Consider the following 18,883-nt stretch of genomic DNA (forward strand, 5'->3'; position numbering starts at 1 on the left):
TTTTAAATAAACCGCAGGATAGGAAAAATAGAGTTAATAATTGGGGTCGAATTCATTCTCTAGGAGTAATTTTCGAGGCGCAAAAAAAATTTGAAATTTAATTTTTGTACTTCTTTATTTTCACTGTAGTTAGTAAACAGCAATAAATTTTTGTTACAACAATACTATAAAAAACTACGCCACCAAAGGATTAAGTTGGGTTTAATGAACAAAATTATAATCCCTTAAAATACATGTATGTTTATACTATCACATTTATTGGCGAATAATTCTTTTGTTACAAGATAATACTTTTTATAATTATAAAATTATTTAAAAAATTATGATACAAACAAAATCACATCAGTCTGCCAAAAATAATTTGATTATTAAGAAAAAGAAAACTTAAAAATACATATGTATCCTTATTTTATATTTTAACATAACTAGAAGTTTCTTGTTGATTCTATAATCAAAGGCGTGTCATACCACGCAAATCAAATACCAAAACACTGGACCTTTAGGTGGATTTGATAGCCGGCATGCCAGTTTGTTCGATGGGAATGACCTTCTCTCCAGGTGCTGGTAGAGCAATTTTTGGGGCTGTGATCGTCAAAACTCCATCAGATGACAAGTTTGAAACGACTTGATTGATGTCATGGTCTTCGGGTAGAACATAGCGCCTGACGAATTGTCTGGATACGTATCCATGCTCATCCTTTTTCTCCTCGTGTTTAGCTTCAACGACGATGGAGTTGTCGACAGTCTTGACGGTAATTTCGTTTGGTGCGAATTGCTGTACGTCCAGAATCACTTGGTATTTATCTTTGTCGCTCTCAATTCTCGATTGGCCTGCAGTTTGTTCCAACAGATTGCGCCAAGGCCTAAAATATGAATGGAGCGACGGAAGGGATAAGGTGTTCATTAGATCATCACGACGAAGACCCAATCCGAAATGTTGATCCAGCAGACGTTGGGGACGTTCGAAGTCGTCCCACCAGTCACGAAACACCATAGGAATAAGCGCCATTTTTTTCACTTGTGCTTTTACACTTGGTTAATACCCGATCCGTTCAGTGCCTTGATTATTTTCGTACTGCATACGTCTGCCGACTCGGCCGTTTATATTTGGATAGTCTCGCGCTCGAGAAAATTCGCCAGTCCAACGTTGTCGTGTCTTGTAGTAGAGAGAATAACCTTAGTTGATTGGCTGAAAGCAGGGAAAGAGGCGTGGTTTTTGTTGAAATTTCGGTGGTGGGAGGAGGCGGCAGGACTGTTCTCGAAATGTTTAGCGCATGGTAATCTTAAGTTTATTGTTTTGCTGCATATCTACGCGACTGACATTCGGTACGGTTCGTGAATCGTCTAGAATATATAGACAGCACCTGAAAATACACGACTCTCGAATGTATTGGCTGATTAACCTTAGAAGACATACATACGTGTTACCTACCTACTGTTACAATTTTAATCATGGGGATTCCCGCTGGATCTCTGTATTCTTTCCAGGATTAAGTATTTTTGGTGACGTGTCGCATTATTAGAGAATAATGACTGATATGATATTTATTTTATTTATTCAGAATTATTAATGTATTAAAACACTTCACCTATCTAGATATGTACACAAGTTGTATCTGAAAATTACGATGCCTGGTTAGCGGCTTAGATGAATCGCCAGATAGCTTTTTAGGAGGTTCTAGAACATTTTACGAATTAGATATGTATATAGATTTACGACCGTGAATCCATAAATACTGCGTAATATAACCCTGGATTCTAAATTAAAATCTCTGTAGCAGACTGATGTGCAAGTATGTATTTACGTTCGAAATATTTCTCGAACAGTAAGATTTGAAGTTGCGCATGAAAATGTGGAAATTGATTTATCGGAATTGCGTAGCAGAACATTATTGTAACATCGCGAGTGTCGTGCAATGCGTCAGGTATATTAGTGTTTTCAGTACGATTTATTATTAACCACAAATTTCTACAATTTTAGATAATTTATCGTTGAGTATAGTTTTATTTCTAATGAATTCATAATAGTAATTGACTACATTTACACGACGGTCTTAAACCGGTTTAGTGATTACTGATTCTAAAGGAATTGATAACTCATAAACATTTCTACTTGTACGTCATATTTGGGATTGGTCAATTCTTTTAGATCAGTATTAACTAAACCAATTTAAGGCCGCCATATAAACGTAGTCATTTATACAGTCAAAAATGCGAGGGTAGAATTTAACATTATTAATTGCAGATAAATTAAAGTACTTTTATATATACTTTATCATAGGAGACTTAGATGTATATTTGTATGACATAACCTTGGTATTTAAAAAAACGACCATTTCAAGAGATAAAAAAGCATTTATATTTCCACGATAAAGTGATGAAAAAATTCTGCTACTATTCATCCACTAAATTGCGATTCACTCCAGTTTATGACACTCCATTGACATGTAAATTTACTATTTCTTGTATGAAATCATTTTTGCCAATATCAATATTATTTTATGTATTACAGTCACTCCTATTTCGTATATATTAATACAGACTAAAAACATAACCACTATTTTATTCTATATAACCTATAAATTGTATCAATTCAGTAGCGATCTGAGCGCCATCAAGAGGCTGTCTATATGTATAACAATGCCAGCAAATTGTATTGAAATGCATCTAAGCGATGCATTCAACTACATTCGACGTTCGTCATTGCATGAGTACGAAACAGTAGTTGAGAAGCCAGAAAATAAAATATATCAGTAGTTTAAGTTGTACACTTTCACTATAATCATAGTTACTTTTGAGGTCTGTTAATCTGAAATTGAACTAATTTTTAATGTTATCTGAGATTTAGATATCTGAAGAATTGATAGTCTGGCCAGAGATGGTCTGCCTCCTTGGTAATTGTATGCTGTCCCAGGTGCTTTCCAAATAAAAAGCGTGTACATTCGACAAGTCGCTTGAATTTACCAAAGAATTACAACTCATGCATATATATAAACGTGTTAATATATTGTGTTAATTTTCTGTCAATGACTAAACTTGTTCATATCAGTGGTCGAGTCTCAAGAATCGCGCAACAGGCAGAAGATCACACACGCCACGCAATTCATGTGATTGGAGGTCAGTCGCCAGGCGACATTAGAGAAGATGTGATCCTACACGAAATTTCGTCTTAACAAAAGGAGTCTTAGTGTCTTCCTTGTTATCTTCAGCAGATTATTATTATCATTCGGTACGCTTTTAACCCTTCAACAATGTATTACAAGCATCCATTATTATTTAACCTATATTTTACGCTTTGCGCAATTCACAAGCCTTGAAAAGCAGAGTAACCCCAGAGTCCCCTCTGGACTCTTGTATCTGATGGATTCATCTTTATAGTAGTATGTATTTTCGGATTAATGTTTATTTTCTGATTATGTGACAGAATGACGAATCTTATTCAAGGGGTTGACGAGTAATATTTGATTGCATTGATACTTGCTTTGATTGGAATAGAAATAAATTGATTTTTTTTTGTAAAAGATGGAATATTACAGATCGCATTTCCGTTCTTCATAATTGGGTTTTATGATTGTTCACGGTATTTTCTTTTTAATAGTTCATATGAATAATGAGGAATATTGATATACATACATCTCTTTAAAAATTAGAGTAACATCTAAAATTATAACCTCGAAATTTTACACTTATTTATTAATAACCTTTAGTGAAAAGTAAAGGCTTCATATTTTTTTAATCAATAGTTTGAATTTTAAATGATATCTTTATTTTCAGCTTATTCGTATACACTTCTGTTCTTCCAACTATGTAACAAGGGTAGTTGATTGGAGTCCATAGTGACCCTTCTTGTGGATAGTGCTTCTGCCGATCCTCTACATTGTTACTTTCACCAAGTCGACCTGAGTGGTTCTGGTGTTAACTCTTCATGCAACGGCATGCTGGATAAAGGCAAAACTGTTAGAGTGGTAAGTAATAGACAGTATTTGATATCATTTGTTGTTATGGGATACAAGAGGTCTGTTCTTGTTACCTATACTTTATGCACTTTTCAAAAAGTGTAGATTCTCATTGGTTACTTAAAAATATCATCCAATAAGATTTTGCACTTTTTGAAAAGTGCAAAAACTGTAACGAGAACAGACTAAGGTATTTTGTATGATATCACCAGTCTGTGTATACATATCAAAATCTGTTTAGATCTAATACATTCTGATAATATATGCCTAATGCATGCTTGCTTTTTTTTCCTTATCTGATGCTAATTATCTTATCATTTGGGCCATACAATGACTTATTAATCTTCCAAATATCAGGTATGTACCAGTGTCAGCATCAATTCCTCATTCTAATAAAAATGTTTCTTATACGTTTTATAGTAAATCTAAGGCGTCGAATCAATTATCAGCTACCATTACATTTTCTTTCAGGAGCTAGAAATTCTGTTGATAATGGTCAACTTTGTTTATATTGATAAGTACTTGGGTGTACATGTACGTTCATTGTGAAATTGCATACGTGACTGGGTTATTATACTTATATTTTTATAGTATTAATATACCATTCTGTATATACATAGGACACATTATAGTTCACTTTTTCATAATTTTTTAAATCCTTTATCGTTTCACTGAATTTCAAACATGGATTTATGTATCCTCTAGCTTTCAAATTTCATCAGTGCTTTAGAATCTGGATTATATTATTTTTTTAGTTTGTGAACTGGTTAAACTTAGGGTGAGTCCCTCCTATGATTGACAACAAAGATGGCGATTGGCAGCATAATATGTGGAGCATATACTCCCAGAGTCAAGCAAAAGAAGGCAAAGGTATTTTTTTCATTGTTACATTTTCATCATGTACGACAAACTTCTGGATGAAGAAGTATCATGTGTCAGGTGTGCATGACATGATACCCAGGAACGTTCTATGGGTAACCACAATGAAATTTTTCATCATCTAATAACAACTTAACAATGATTACAGACAACAGCTCGGAGCTGGATCGAGGCAACATTTCAGAAACGAGAGTGTTCGAAGTTTATACCCAGTGCAAAAGATGAACACAGGTGAGTCAAAAGCATGACAACGTAATTCTAAAGTGTTCTATTTACAAAATTATAGTGTGGTCCAAGAGTGTAATAAAAAAAACTAGAAAACAAAAAACCTCATACATAAGAAGGTCTTAATACAAATTACTCAACATCAAATGCAAGATACACCCTGTATTGACTATATGTTTAAAGTTAGTTATTAAACCAATTAATTATTGTATTTTATCATTAGCTTGAAGTTTGTCTATTTACAAATACTTTAATCATTGATTTGATTTTTTAAGAGAATCTTTTGGTCATTTTACATATGATTTGCGATCAGGTACATTATTCTTTTCTAGCTCATTGCCATCTAACTTAAACATTATTTAAGCTTGACTGACCTTATATAAGCAAAGCTTCTCTTCATTTTCATTTTATTACTTTAATCCTCACAGCGTATCAAATACTTGATTAAAATACTCTAACTAATTTGGCACTAACGATTTAAACATTACCCATGGGATACATTTGTTTACAGCATTATGCCAAAGTGAAGATAAAAAATATTTTGTCGACAACGATGGAAATGGAGCCACGCAAAAGAATATAATTGATTTTACAATATGTGAAGACGGACACTGTACTGATTCCTAACACCTTTCACTTTATTTCATTTATAATTTCTCTTTATTTCGTTACGTTTTTTTAGGTTTAAAGCCGTACAGGGTGATAAAAACGCAGAGTACGACGTGCTTACTACTTCCAGGTGAGAATTCAAAGCGCAGAGCAACCTACCGGCTCGTACGCGCTTTGGCAATAGTGCGCTATAAAAAAAATGCAACATTGACGAACAAAGTGTCAAATGATTATTAATCTCAAAAATAATCCTTTTCAGAGGAAAAGAAATATTGTTGCACACACAAAATACCACTGCTTTTCCTGTGCCTTAATGCATCCTTGCTTACTTCTGCCACTTTATCTGATTGGGTGTCACTAATAACCATCATCATCTTTATCATCATCATCCTCATTCTAAAAGATTCCAGCTGAAACTTATTGATGTTACCCTTTACTGTAACACTGTGCTCTTGGACGATTCCTATATCTCAAGTTATTATTTAAAAAAATTATGAATTTAGTTTTTCTAGGTCATCTGTAATGCTTTCTTACAGTACTGAATTATTTCAGATGTTGTTGTGGGCATTCATTTACACATCATTGTGGAACTGGTGCTGATGTGCAGAGTTGTACAGCCAGCACTACAGATGACCAGGAACGTGTACAATGGTCACCTGGAAAGAATACACGCCCATCACCTACAGACGCCTATGGAACAATCGAATTTCAGGGCGGACCACATCCTACCAAAGCTCAAGTAAGTATTCTGATACACACTCCTGTCATTCTTTTATTCTCTTGTTATAACGAATTTTTGTTTTCGTCTTCAGTATGTTAGGTTAGCTTATGATACCCGACCAGAACCCATTGTTCAATTGTTGAGACGCGAATGGAATCTGGGTCTACCTAAATTACTGATTACCGTTCACGGAGGAAGGTCGAATTTCGAATTACAACCCAGTCTCAAAAAGGTTCTTCGCAAAGGGTTGTTAAAGGCTGCAAAAACCACTGGTGCTTGGATCTTTACTGGCGGAACCAATACCGGTATAATTATTTAATACAATCTTTTCAAAACATATCAATTTCTATGTTATTTCTTGTCTATTATAGGCGTCACACGACAGGTTGGCGATGCTCTTCTTCTGGAGCGATCGCATCGTCAGGGTCGTGTTGTTAGTATTGGAATAGCACCTTGGGGAATTTTAGAAAAGAGTCATGAACTTGTCGGTCGTGGTTGTGACGTGCCATATGATTCAATTGCTTCACCTTGGTAAATCTCAGTCAAATAAAATCTAATAATTGCGACACATTGAAAATCATTCTTATTCTAGGTCTAAGTATGCTGTGCTCAATAACAGACACGCCTACTTTCTTTTGGTTGACAATGGCACTGGCGGTCGGTATGGCGCAGAGATCGTCCTCAGACGAAAACTTGAGAAATATATATCCAATCTGAAGCTCCAGCCATGTATGGAAATAAAAATATAGTTTTGATGATCCAACATCTTAATTACATATTAATTATACATATTTTGCTTCTTATTTTTCAGATACTCACAGTAGCATACCTGTGGTGGCTCTCGTAATTGAGGGTGGTACAAACACAATACGTTCAGTTCTAGAATACGTCACCGATGATCCTCCAGTTCCTGTTGTCGTTTGCGACGGTTCCGGTCGCGCTGCTGATCTCATCGCTTTTATGCACAAGTACGTTATTACTTTGTAATATGTGTTCAGGATCTGTTCTGAATCACCCATGTATTTAGGTATGCTTCAGAGACCGATGGGGAGAGTGGCGAAGGTGAAGGACCGTTAGAAAGCATGCGAGAACATCTTTTAAGTACGATACAGCGAACCTTTAAAGTTTCTCCTGAACAGGCGAATCAATTATACTCAGAATTACTTCAATGTACTCGTAATAAGAACTTGGTACGCAATTCAAACTTGGTACATGCTACAATTGTTCAGAAAAAGAATATCTCAACCGTAACTATTTTTTATACAGATAACCGTCTTCAGGATAACGCAAGACCGACCTCAGGAACTGGATCAAACGATTCTGACAGCCTTATTCAAGTCAAAGCAACTATCACCTACAGAACAACTCTCATTGGCTTTAATATGGAATCGGGTGGACATAGCGAGAAGTGAAATTTTTGTATACGGTCAGAAATGGCCACCTGGTGCATTAGAACAGGCAATGATGCAAGCATTGCAACATGACAGGATTGACTTTGTGAAGCTACTCCTGGAGAATGGTGTATCTATGCGAAAGTTCCTAACTATACCGCGGCTTGAAGAACTCTACAATACTGTAGGTGAAATATGGCGGCCATTTTGGACTTTAAGATTCATCCAATATGTCTACTTTTTTTTTTTTAGAAAGAAGGTCCGTCCAACACTTTGGGCTATATTTTGCGAGACGTGCGACCTCATATTCCTCGAGGATATATGTACACCTTGCACGATATTGGTCTGGTAATTAATAAATTAATGGGTGGAGCTTATAGAGCCCAGTATACTCGTAGAAAATTTCGAATGATTTACGCAAAAGTCATGAAGAGGTCAGGTGGCCATCATTGTCATCGAAATAATAGTGGCACTAATTTTGCAAGCCGATATTATTCTAGTTCCAGTGGAAAGCCTGATAATCTCACAATGAGCTTACTCGCCGAGACCTTGCCAGCCAATAGAGATACTCCGCTATTTGATTATCCTTTTAATGAACTTCTCATATGGGCTGTACTGACAAAACGACAACAAATGGCGTTACTCATGTGGCAACATGGCGAAGAAGCTTTGGCTAAAGCTTTGGTCGCCTTGAAGCTTTACAAAGCTATGGCACATGAGGCTGCTGAAGATGATCTTGAAACAGAGGTCTACGATGAGCTACGTGGTTACGGCAAGGAGTTTGAAAATATTGGTAAGTTAAACTTGACTTGGTTATTGATTATATATTTGATTAAACGTATACCATTATCATATTATATTTTTTTGTTATCAGCACTGGAATTGCTTGACTTCTGCTATAGACAGGATGACGATCAAACGCAACAATTACTCACATCAGAACTTCAAAATTGGTCTGGTCAGACGTGTTTGTCTCTTGCTGTCACAGCCAATCATCGACCACTTCTTGCCCACCCTTGCAGTCAAATCATATTAGCTGACCTGTGGATGGGTGGTTTACGCACACGGAAAAATACCAACTTAAAAGTGAGAAATAGAATTAACAGTTTTTCGCTCGCAAGACAAAATGCTATTAAATAAAGATCAATAATAATTTCGAAATAATCTTAAGGAACGTGATTCAGTTTCTTATATTTGTATTTTACATTATCTACAGGTTGTCTTGGGCCTCCTCTGTCCAGCGTATATAACGAGACTGGAGTTCAAAAGTCGAGAGGAACTACAACTAATGCCACAAACTCAGGAAGAGCACTTAATCGCTTTAGAAGATGAGAATGAAGATAGTGAATCGGAGCAAGGAGTAACAGAAGGTCCTGATGCAGAGGTAAAAGACTTCGTAGCCTAAATATATTCATATGGAAGCAAGTACCCTACGTATTATCCGTTTAGATCTGTCTCGCAGTAATATTAAAAGAAAGAGTGATACCTATTCTACAATAGTTGACTAGAGAGAAAAGAAACAGAAACATTCTAAAGTCCACAAAGATGACAAATAATTCTGAGTTCTCACGTTTATCTTGGGGTTCGCTTGGGGTTGGGTTTTCTTGTTTTTTTCTAGAAACGTCTACGCAGAAGTCTAAGCGTACGCAGCAAGAGCAGCAATCAGCAGGGCGTAAAGGTACACCCATACTGGTCTGAATCGAAAAATGAAAAAAAAAAAAAAAAAAAAAAAAAAAAAAAAAAAAAAAAAAAAAAAAAAAAAAAAAAAAAAAGAATAAAATGCATAACATGCCAGTGGGAACTGTTCGATGTAGTATTTTTGTAAAATCACACAAAAAAATAACAATTTAATCAATCTGTATACTTTGCACTACACTATAACTTTTTGTGCTATTGATAGACTCACAATTCCGTTTCCTTCCTCTGCCGCTGCTGGCTTTATACTTTGTTTTTTTGGCATAACTTTTTTCCATTTGATTTTAATATGTCATGTCAATGTCACATGTCATTTCAAAAAGTATAACTGCGTGTGTGACGTTTACCTATTACGTACTCTAGCCTATTATTATTCTTATTGCAATTGTCTATCACCTGGATACGTTTCGAGATCAAATACTAGACTTGACTATTTTAGATCTTCAAATCTTCTTCTAGTATTGTGACTTCTGGAAATATATCCATTAGCCCGTATTCGGAACTCGCTTTCAGTGCTAATAGCACGCTTTTAAATTTTTTCTTAGTGACTTTTAACTCTAAGCGACTCTGTTAGTAACTTTAAGAGCGAGTTGTGAATACGGGCTATTGTGTTCTTGTTTGGCTTTGAAGAAGGAGAAGAATCCAGCATCAACGCCCCCCGCCCCCCTCTTCCCCACATTCTTCTGTTATTTCTTATTACAAATTTTTGACACTTAGCATAACCCAATGTATAATCGTGAATCCTTTATTGATATATCTATTTTTTGTCTTTCCAGGTTGATCTCTCGTAATCATTTTCTTCTCAGATTCTCTTTAGCCTCACTCTTGTTATTTGAATAGTATTATTATCAGCGAATGTCTTCGCCTTTATTTATAAGATACTACTTGTCTTACTGCCAATGATACGGGACGAGATGCCGTTACTGTAAATTAATAAGCAAAAAATGTCCTTCAGAACTTGTTACTGTTTCCACTAAACGTGTAATACTTGCAGTGTGATTTTTGTGTTATAATGTCGTGACGTCAGGGGCATCGTTTTGTTCAAACTCTCAAAGTCAATGAAAACTATTTGGATCTAATACATTGACTATGGGAGGGCAGTCTAACATTACTCCTTTGTTCTTTCAAAGATTTATACTTTAATTCAGTTAAATATATGAATGATTTATTAATGTTTTTTATTTTGTTTTTTCATTTTTTCCAATAACTAGGCATTGATCTCGAACGAGCACAACACATCCGTTATCAAAGAAACTATTGTCCAAGAAAATGGCAAAGTCATGGCTGACTATGATGATACCAATCATCGTTTCTACAATGTACTTCCGGAGTACTACGATAACAAGACTAACAGGCCACTTAGATTCAAGAAGAAACTATACGAGTTTTATACGGCGCCGATTACTAAATTTTGGGCTAATGCTGTGAGTCACTTTGTTTAATATTAATTGTTTAAATTATGTTGCATAGATAATCAAGGGTATTTATGTTTGTTATCCTTTTAGATAGCCTATATTGTTTTTTTACTATTATTTTCCTACTGTATTCTCGTGCGGATGGGCAAAAAACCTACTTGGCCAGAAATTTATGCTATCGCATACATTTGCACACTGGGTTGTGAAAAAGTGCGCGAAATTGTATCCTCTGAGCCAGCAACCTTGTCGCATAAATTCAGCGTGTGGGCTTGGAATATGTGGAACCCCTGTGATGCTGCTGCAATTATATTCTTTCAAATTGGTTTGATATTGCGTCTGAGGCAATCGACCTTTGATGTGGGTCGCGTCATTTACTGCGTGGATTGCATATATTGGTACTTAAGGATATTGAACATCCTTGGGGTGAACAAATATCTTGGTAGGTTTATTTTATAAGATATTGTTTCTTTCTTTTTTGGTCACATATGGATTTTACCTCAGACTCTTTTATTATTCTTAGGTCCTCTGGTAACAATGATGGGGAAAATGGTTAAGAATATGATATATTTTGTGGTACTCCTCTTGGTTGTACTAATGAGTTTTGGCGTCGCACGACAGGCCATCTTAAATCCCAATGCGGAACCAAAATGGAGGATAGTTCGTGATGTATGTTTGATAATGAAGTATACAAAAGTGTATTTTAAAAGTGATGGATGTTAATAGTAGAGTTAGGTTCTAAGGAAGAAATTAAGAAATACTATAATGACCTTCGGGTTAAAATTCGAAAATTTATCCAAGATATTAATTTATTTGACATTTCAAATCCATCGCTGATTCACTCAACTAGAATATCTTCTCGTTACGTTTTACGTTAACTTTAATTTTGATTTTTATAAAATCTTTACTTGAAGTATTTCAAATGTTAAAACATGTTTTTCTTAATTTCTTTTTATAAAATCCACAGCTCTGCTATTGACGTCAGTTACTTTTGAAACGTTCTATATAATGGCTTAAATAGCGTTCTACACTGTGGATAACAAAGGATACTGATTATTGTTTGTTTCCTATAGATATTTATGGAACCGTACTTCATGCTGTACGGTGAGGTTTATGCAGATAATATTGATCCCAACTGCGGCGATGAACCCGGTATGATGCAGTGTCTACCAGGACGTTGGATCACACCAGCAGCCATGTCAGTTTATCTCCTGGTGGCGAATATTTTACTGATTAATCTTCTGATTGCCGTTTTCAACAATATCTTTAACGAGGTCAACGCTGTGGCGCATCAGGTCTGGATGTTCCAGAGGTTCACTGTGGTGATGGAGTACGAGCAGAAACCTGTTTTACCACCTCCATTGATCGTCATTTGTCACATCTATCTTCTCGTGAAGTATATCTTAAGATACATCACACAGGGCACTATGTCCAGTGGCGAAACCTGTGACAATGGGCTGAAGCTCTTCCTCGAAGCCGACGACATGGAACGACTCTATGACTTCGAAGAGGAGTGCGTTGAGGAGTACTTTCGAGAGCAGGAACTTAAGCTTCAGATGTCTACTGATGAAAGAGTCAAAGTTACTACAGAACGTGTTGAGAACATGCACCAGAAGATAGAGGATATCGACAAAAAGGAGAGCAATCAGAATGCATCGTTACAGGTAATAACTATTACCTCCTCTAATGTATAGATTAAGAAGGGGAGTCTGTTATGTAAAACATAATTACACTTTTTCACTAAATTACTAATTTGAAATGCATTGCAGGCTGTGGAATTTAGAATACGTAAATTGGAGGAGTTGAATGAGCAGACTCTAGCACATCTAGGTGTAATTCATCGTTTCATGGCTACGCACATGCCTGACGAGAGTCTTCCTGGTCTCGACGGAGCCACGGAGACGAGAATTCGTCGCGTGTCCGAGCGTTCCGAAGCCGTTTCCGAGGCGGATTCACATTCTCAATTACCATCACTATCTACCCGACGAAAAAGGCTTTTACGTTCTCTGACTGATGCTACTTTCCTAAATATGAGTCCACCTTTAGAGGACGACATCTCTAGGCGCTCTGAAGTCATCACTTCGCACGAAAATCTCAGTAGAAACGATTCGTCAGTAAGTGGTGACGGAGATAATGGATGCGAGGATGAGGGTAAGACCTCAACCAGCCACGAAAGTCAGCATTGTAAATCTCAGGAAGCCGATACGGAACCTGAGAAGGATAAGCCAAGCGACGCCAATAGTGACGTTCCGGTTTCTGAAACAAGAAGAGATTCTACTGGTCGTACTGTCAGACAAAACAGTCGCACCAGGTCAGAATCCGATGACGCATTATTGATACCGGCACCAGGTTTTCAACGTGGGGTCACCTGGGCTGAGCCCCGGGTCGCAGTGATCCCAACTGCCGTGAGTTCAGCAGGTGCCAGCGCGAGGTCGGTTCTCCTTGCGATGAGATCGGAGTACACCAGCATAACCGACGAGCTCGAGAGCTTCTGCGGGCTCCTGAGCCCGCCGCGTACGCCGCCCGTGTCTCCGCCGCCACGAAGAGGGCGCAACACCTCGGAGATGTCCAACCCCGAGATGGCACTGCACCTGGAAAACGAGCACCTTCGTGACGCCGAGGAGTGTGACTATCAGCAAATGGAGGATCTGATACAGAGGCGATACATGCAGGGGGACAATGAGGATTCACTGGATATCAATGAAGATATAGCTGCAACACCTTTCTATATAACCAGTGAGAATCGTCAACTTCGGCGTTCATCGGCTGTCGATGAGGACACTCGAAGACCACCACCTCCAACCATAAGCGTCACCAGGGAAATAGAACAAACACTTTCAAGGCCACCCGCTATCAGGGAGGATGACGCACCGGATCCTAATGATAAGGCACTCAGCACTGCACCTGCACCAGCCTCTGAGACTATGTGCTAAACGTAATCTGCATTAATTTTTCTGAAAAGGTTTTGGCAAGTGCTTTTTTCTCACTCTAAACATAGCAAGCTTTTTGAAATATTTAATAATATGAGAAACTTTGCATTGGGTATTCGATATCCAATTTACCTTATTGTCTGAGGAATTCATCTTTTATATCTATTGTTCTTCTTTACTATTTTTGTTGTGCCACATTATTATATTCTTCTTTATTACTGTTTAATATAGTCAGAATGACGCGGCTAGCTAAGTCAATTTGTACATATATTATACAACAATTTTTTAAATTCTTTCATTGATTCTTCCATGGCGCTCAAAGGGCCTTGCTAACCAGGACTAGGTCAATTTTCGAGTCCGTGTATTAGGCGCTGCCTATACTTTGCTCAAATCTAGTTAATTTTTATGCATTGACCATTGCTGGAATTGAATTATATTATTTAATAATTAAATGATCTGCAAGTCATACAGGCTGATAATACCTTAAGTTCTTACGTTTCGTATCTAGTCGTAATTGGACCTAATATTGATAAGAACTGGATCTAATTTCTGAGTCACCAAACATAGCTAATGTATGCTATATACCATAGTACAGCTCTTATCCATCTGGCTCTCACTTAATTCAAATTAGATTCCTAATTTGGTTAATTCGGGTGACTTCATCATATATCAGTCTATCTGTCAATCTATCTATTACTCTATTTGCTATTCATACTTTTCCACACTACTCTTTTAGCTCTCGCAGCACATGAACCAGTCGCATTTTACCTGAATTTAGATTTCTATTGTATCCATGTAAATTATCGAAACATATGACTTTGGTATATCCGAACGGTAAAAGCTACAGCTAGAGGTTTAGAGTTTCCTTGTGGCTCATGGACCAATTACAGTTGAAACAACAGATTAGAATGTTAATTAGTATATTGCCATCTTGATACACGGTATAATTATCCTGAATTATACTCAAATGCATCATGCACAATTTCGGTGCAGGCATGTTTTCGATACTTAAGTCTGTAAATTATACTAGCGACGCACTTACCGTTTTATTCGGCATACATTTCTATCCTATTCGGGATGTCCGATCAGGATACGCATGAAAACTTACATGCTCTTCTTAATAAGGTTTTATAGGTAATATTAAGGCTGTTGTTTAGATATTCTATCTGGGTACAGGTAAACGGAGAAGACACGACGTCATAAGCAAGGAAACTTTTACAATCTTTTTTCTACATTTTTCTGAATTTTCTGTTGATTCATGTAATTATTGGTTCGAAAAACTAAGCAGGCGTAATGATGGGCACCATGAGGGTTTGACAGGTTGGCTTCTTCTTAGACGTTATTCTTGTAAAGATGTAAATGTAACGAAGGTGGCTAAACTAATGACGTATCAAATTGGTTGAAAGCAAACGTCAAACGTTGTCACCTTAACCACTCTGTCTGCCTTTACATAGATAGATTAGCAGAAAAGCAGCCTTAACAAATATTCGAAGTATAGTATAGTACTATATATTATTCGAAACGTACTGAGGTCTTTAGCGCTTTAATCGAATATAGATTTTGGACACGTTTTTTCTGTTGATGAATATTTATTTTTGTCAGAGAAAAGATACTTGTAACGACCACGTGAAAATTATTGCGCCCATTAATTATACATAAATCGACAATTTTTTGGCGACAGCAAAAATAGTAACTGTGTCCTTCGTTTCGAATTTAGGAAATTGAGGAAACTCATAATTTTATCGGACTAGTCGGATAACCTGAAAAACTAGGAGCACCCTGATTGAATCGAAATTTTCAAGTTGAACAATTTTGAATCAACCAAGAGTCAGATTTTTGTTGTTGAAGTTTTCGATTAAGCACTGCTTTTATTAATGCTATAAAATATTAGTGAACGTTCATTAGGCAGCTTTATTTATTTATTTAGACCGTGTAGAACAAAGTATATAATTCTAATTGAAAGATCGTATTCGTATCATATTTTTTTAACACTTCAGTTAATTAGCCTATTGACTAGTTTTTAAATGAAATGACAGATAATGACTATTGCCATTAATTTATATAACTAATCATTGGTGTTATACTAATGCGAATATTAATTGTCATTGACTTGAGCAAGCGTGAAATAATTTAGTGGAAAATGTATATATTTCATTAGAACTTCAATTTCTTTAAATGCAGTTACATAATAGGACGTGATTATATTTTAATAAAAATATGTTATAATCATGACTGCGTGCATTTCTCGTTTCGCAAATTGTATTTCGAAGGCTGTTGCTATTGAGGATACAATGTTCTTCACGGCAAATGTTCTCTAATTGTTATTAATATAATCCAATTGATTTTATTTGAGCGCGAGTGACTTGAAATACATTTTTCGAATAAAAAACCAAGAGTCTGCGCAGCAATATTTGTGACGCGTCATTAATTATAATACGTCTTTAAGTAAAATATTTTTTTGGGCTCTTATTTTTGATTTTCATTGCAATAGAGTCCAAGTCTCAAATTTTACTCGTTGTCACGTTATACTTTGGAATTTGCTCATTACAAAAGACTAACGAAAAAGACTAAAACGAGCGCTTCTAATTTGTTCTCTGCAAACGGTTGTCACACACTCTTGCACGTAATTAATGACCGTGGTTGCCTTAATATGATATTAGTACAAATCAAAAAAAAAAATTCCGTATAGTTATATACTTTTTAGCGCAGCTCGTTCTTTTCTTTTTATTTTTTAATTTTTTTTACAACACTAAAATATGACGCTCCTTTCTTTTGCTATCCGCAATACCAGAAAGAGAAGTCGAAACTGCCAGGTCGTATTTTTGGTGAGCTTTCATGATTTTTATAGACCGATAACCAAGAATAAATTAAAATCTGTCAAAGCGAATAAGACAACGAAGATTGGTTTAATTCGTGAAATTTGTACTTTTAGGTAAACGATGAGACTAATTTTAGAATTAATCCTAATGCGTGTTATCGATATCATCTCCTTTCAGTTGGTATCATTAAATAGCGCAAGGTTACCTAGACTTGGTACGTTAACAAATTTTGTGAATAATATATAAAATTACTTACCAAGTTTTTTTTCTATGGTAAGGAATTTCACAGACATAAATAATTAAACTATTTAATTAATTAATCCTGGTGGTGGGGGTAATTTATACCAAAAAATGAAAAGGGATAAATAGTATATATTCTAATTGATACTCTTTTTCAATTAATTAGTGGGCCATTAATTTTTTCTAGTTTTGGTCCTTACGGCCTTTATAATATTGAATTTAATATATTGCATAATAGTATATCCGGAATAATATCACTAGATTGTAATTATAATTAGTCTGTGTCTTTAGCAATATATTAGGAGCAATAATCAAAGTGATACGAGTGGAAACACTACTGGATAAGACTGGATATACTATTTTGGATATATAGTTTTGTTATCTATAGTGAATTCATTATATTCTCTAGTTTAGGATGATCTACAGAAAAATACAGTAGTACATTCTATCGTTTCAATCGATTGATCGATTTATCATTATTAAATAAGCCTGCTGCTTTATCGACTTCTATATGTAAGGTGTAGATTTATGGCACACGTAAGGAAGACCCGGAGTAAAGTGAATCGTTTAAGGAAATAAAGCAGATTGACTACTGAAGCAACGATATTTTATTTATTATTTTTTCTATCAATTTCCTATCCGGGTATATCGTTTTTATGTAAGGAAAATCATAGTTATTCTTATTTTTTTAGAATTTTATTAAAGTTTAGGTTTTTGTACATTGTTACAGTCTACTTTATACAATGTGACGACCAGATGGCGAGACTATTTTTTTATTTTCAAAAATATTAATATAAATTTGTTTTTTAAAAATCCGAAAACCAAATTTGGACCTGTCCAATTGCCATTTCGACTCTGTTTGGTTTTTGTATATAAAGTTTTGTACGAAGAATTTTGATAATACTTAGCTCGAGCACACTGATAACCTGTTATCATATAACAAAAATAGGGGTATTAATGCTTTAGTAAAATAATGATAATAAAATAATAATAATATCGAGAATAATCGTGTGATTATTTGTTCCGCCTATGACGTCATCCCTCTAAGAAATTTCTTTTAAAATTTCAGGACTTGGTCTATGAGTTCCCATCTAGAAACGTATAGGTCTTATCAAGCTCTTGATAGGGCCGTGAATTTTCAAACGAAATTTTTACTAGGGACACTCTTGCGTATACATATGTGCAATATTTCAATATTATATGGATTGATTGAAAAAAAGCACCATTGACATGATAATTTATTGATACCGCATAATAACGAACCTAGTTTTTTGGTCTCCAGTACCAGTAGCAACATAAACATGTTTATCCTGTAAATTGTTGAAACTGAATTTTCAACTTTCAAGTTGAAATACCCATTTAAGATATCCATGGGATTTCCTCAGAACGTCCTTGTGCTGTCTGGGCATGGAGAGAATCATATTGATTCAAGTTTGAAAAATGCATATTTCATAATTCATAAATTTTCATACCTAAAATTCTTTGCACAGTATTGTAAGAACAGTAGGTATTACGTTTGTTAATAATAAATACTAATTTTACAATGGCCAACATAATTCACTCGTGTTCTTACCTAATATGTATTCTGGTTTTAATGTTTAAGAATTATTTGTTATTTTATTCTGTATAACTTTTACAGATACGTATCATTCATTTTGTATGCTCTAGCTGTAAAGGTAACTCAAATCTTGACACGCAAATCTACTACTGGACATTATTTACGTTTTTCACGTTATGTAATGTTAATTAGTATACGGATTATAGGTACCTGGCACCATATTCATGAATCGTCCTATGTGCATTTATAGCACACTAGAATTATAGCCTGGTTGTGTATCATTGGTCGATTTGAAAACTTTCTCTTAGAACCAGCCAATAATCTGTCCGAATTGATTCCCCAGGGCCAATATTACAAACACATTTCACACACAAGGTCCCTGTTCTTAATTAACAATTAATGCTAGCGTGACATTGAACAGATTTGATAATGATACTAATATACGTGA

General features: G+C 35.6%; 2 protein-coding genes and 1 long non-coding RNA gene across 14 annotated transcripts; 1 reads left to right on the forward strand and 2 right to left on the reverse strand.

Moving 5' to 3' along the window:
* Positions 1 to 230: 230 nt before the first annotated feature.
* Positions 231 to 1,125, reverse strand: LOC107267460 (protein lethal(2)essential for life). Its single transcript, XM_015739224.2, has one exon. It carries the CDS (start codon positions 1,007 to 1,009, stop codon positions 500 to 502), a length of 510 nt encoding a protein of 169 aa, XP_015594710.1. The 5' UTR covers positions 1,010 to 1,125; the 3' UTR covers positions 231 to 499.
* Positions 1,126 to 1,361: 236 nt separating this feature from the next.
* LOC107267454 (transient receptor potential cation channel trpm) lies at positions 1,362 to 17,880 on the forward strand. Of its 12 annotated transcripts, none has more exons than XM_025084767.1 (22): positions 1,362 to 1,925; positions 2,849 to 3,229; positions 3,775 to 3,965; positions 4,712 to 4,826; positions 4,984 to 5,066; positions 5,743 to 5,799; positions 6,222 to 6,408; positions 6,482 to 6,695; positions 6,762 to 6,921; positions 6,983 to 7,119; positions 7,202 to 7,358; positions 7,418 to 7,580; positions 7,657 to 7,965; positions 8,034 to 8,574; positions 8,656 to 8,867; positions 8,998 to 9,165; positions 9,400 to 9,459; positions 10,688 to 10,900; positions 10,982 to 11,330; positions 11,412 to 11,557; positions 11,962 to 12,552; positions 12,658 to 13,821. In XM_025084767.1, exons 4-22 carry the CDS (start codon positions 4,764 to 4,766, stop codon positions 13,819 to 13,821), a joined length of 4,974 nt encoding a protein of 1,657 aa, XP_024940535.1. In that variant the 5' UTR covers positions 1,362 to 1,925; positions 2,849 to 3,229; positions 3,775 to 3,965; positions 4,712 to 4,763. The 12 variants fall into 12 exon arrangements, with proteins under 12 accessions (XP_024940535.1, XP_015594693.1, XP_015594698.1 ...); XM_015739207.2 differs by having other exon boundaries at positions 3,050 to 3,229; XM_015739212.2 differs by lacking the exon at positions 1,362 to 1,925 and having other exon boundaries at positions 2,006 to 3,229; positions 8,034 to 8,215; positions 8,282 to 8,574.
* On the reverse strand, positions 17,692 to 18,853 carry LOC107267461. Its single transcript, XR_001537629.2, has 3 exons — positions 18,451 to 18,853; positions 18,141 to 18,278; positions 17,692 to 17,803 (listed from the first exon to the last, which is right to left on the reverse strand). It is a non-coding gene; the product is annotated as an uncharacterized LOC107267461 (long non-coding RNA).
* Between the last annotated feature and the right edge of the window lie 30 nt (positions 18,854 to 18,883).

This window comes from Cephus cinctus, unplaced genomic scaffold (assembly GCF_000341935.2).
Source record: "Cephus cinctus unplaced genomic scaffold, Ccin1 Ccin1_scaffold0404, whole genome shotgun sequence".
Classification (NCBI taxonomy): Eukaryota; Metazoa; Arthropoda; class Insecta; order Hymenoptera; family Cephidae; genus Cephus; species Cephus cinctus.

Excerpts from the sequence above, each read along its gene's own strand:
- LOC107267460 (XM_015739224.2), bottom strand. The coding sequence starts at position 1,009 with ATGGCGCTTATTCCTATGGTGTTTCGTGACTGGTGGGACGACTTCGAA.
- LOC107267454 (XM_025084767.1), top strand. The coding sequence starts at position 4,764 with ATGGCGATTGGCAGCATAATATGTGGAGCATATACTCCCAGAGTCAAG. Across the intron at positions 7,120-7,201 it reads CAATCTGAAGCTCCAGCCAT|ATACTCACAGTAGCATACCT; the intron begins GTATGGAAATAA and ends CTTATTTTTCAG. Across the intron at positions 9,460-10,687 it reads GCAATCAGCAGGGCGTAAAG|GCATTGATCTCGAACGAGCA; the intron begins GTACACCCATAC and ends TCCAATAACTAG.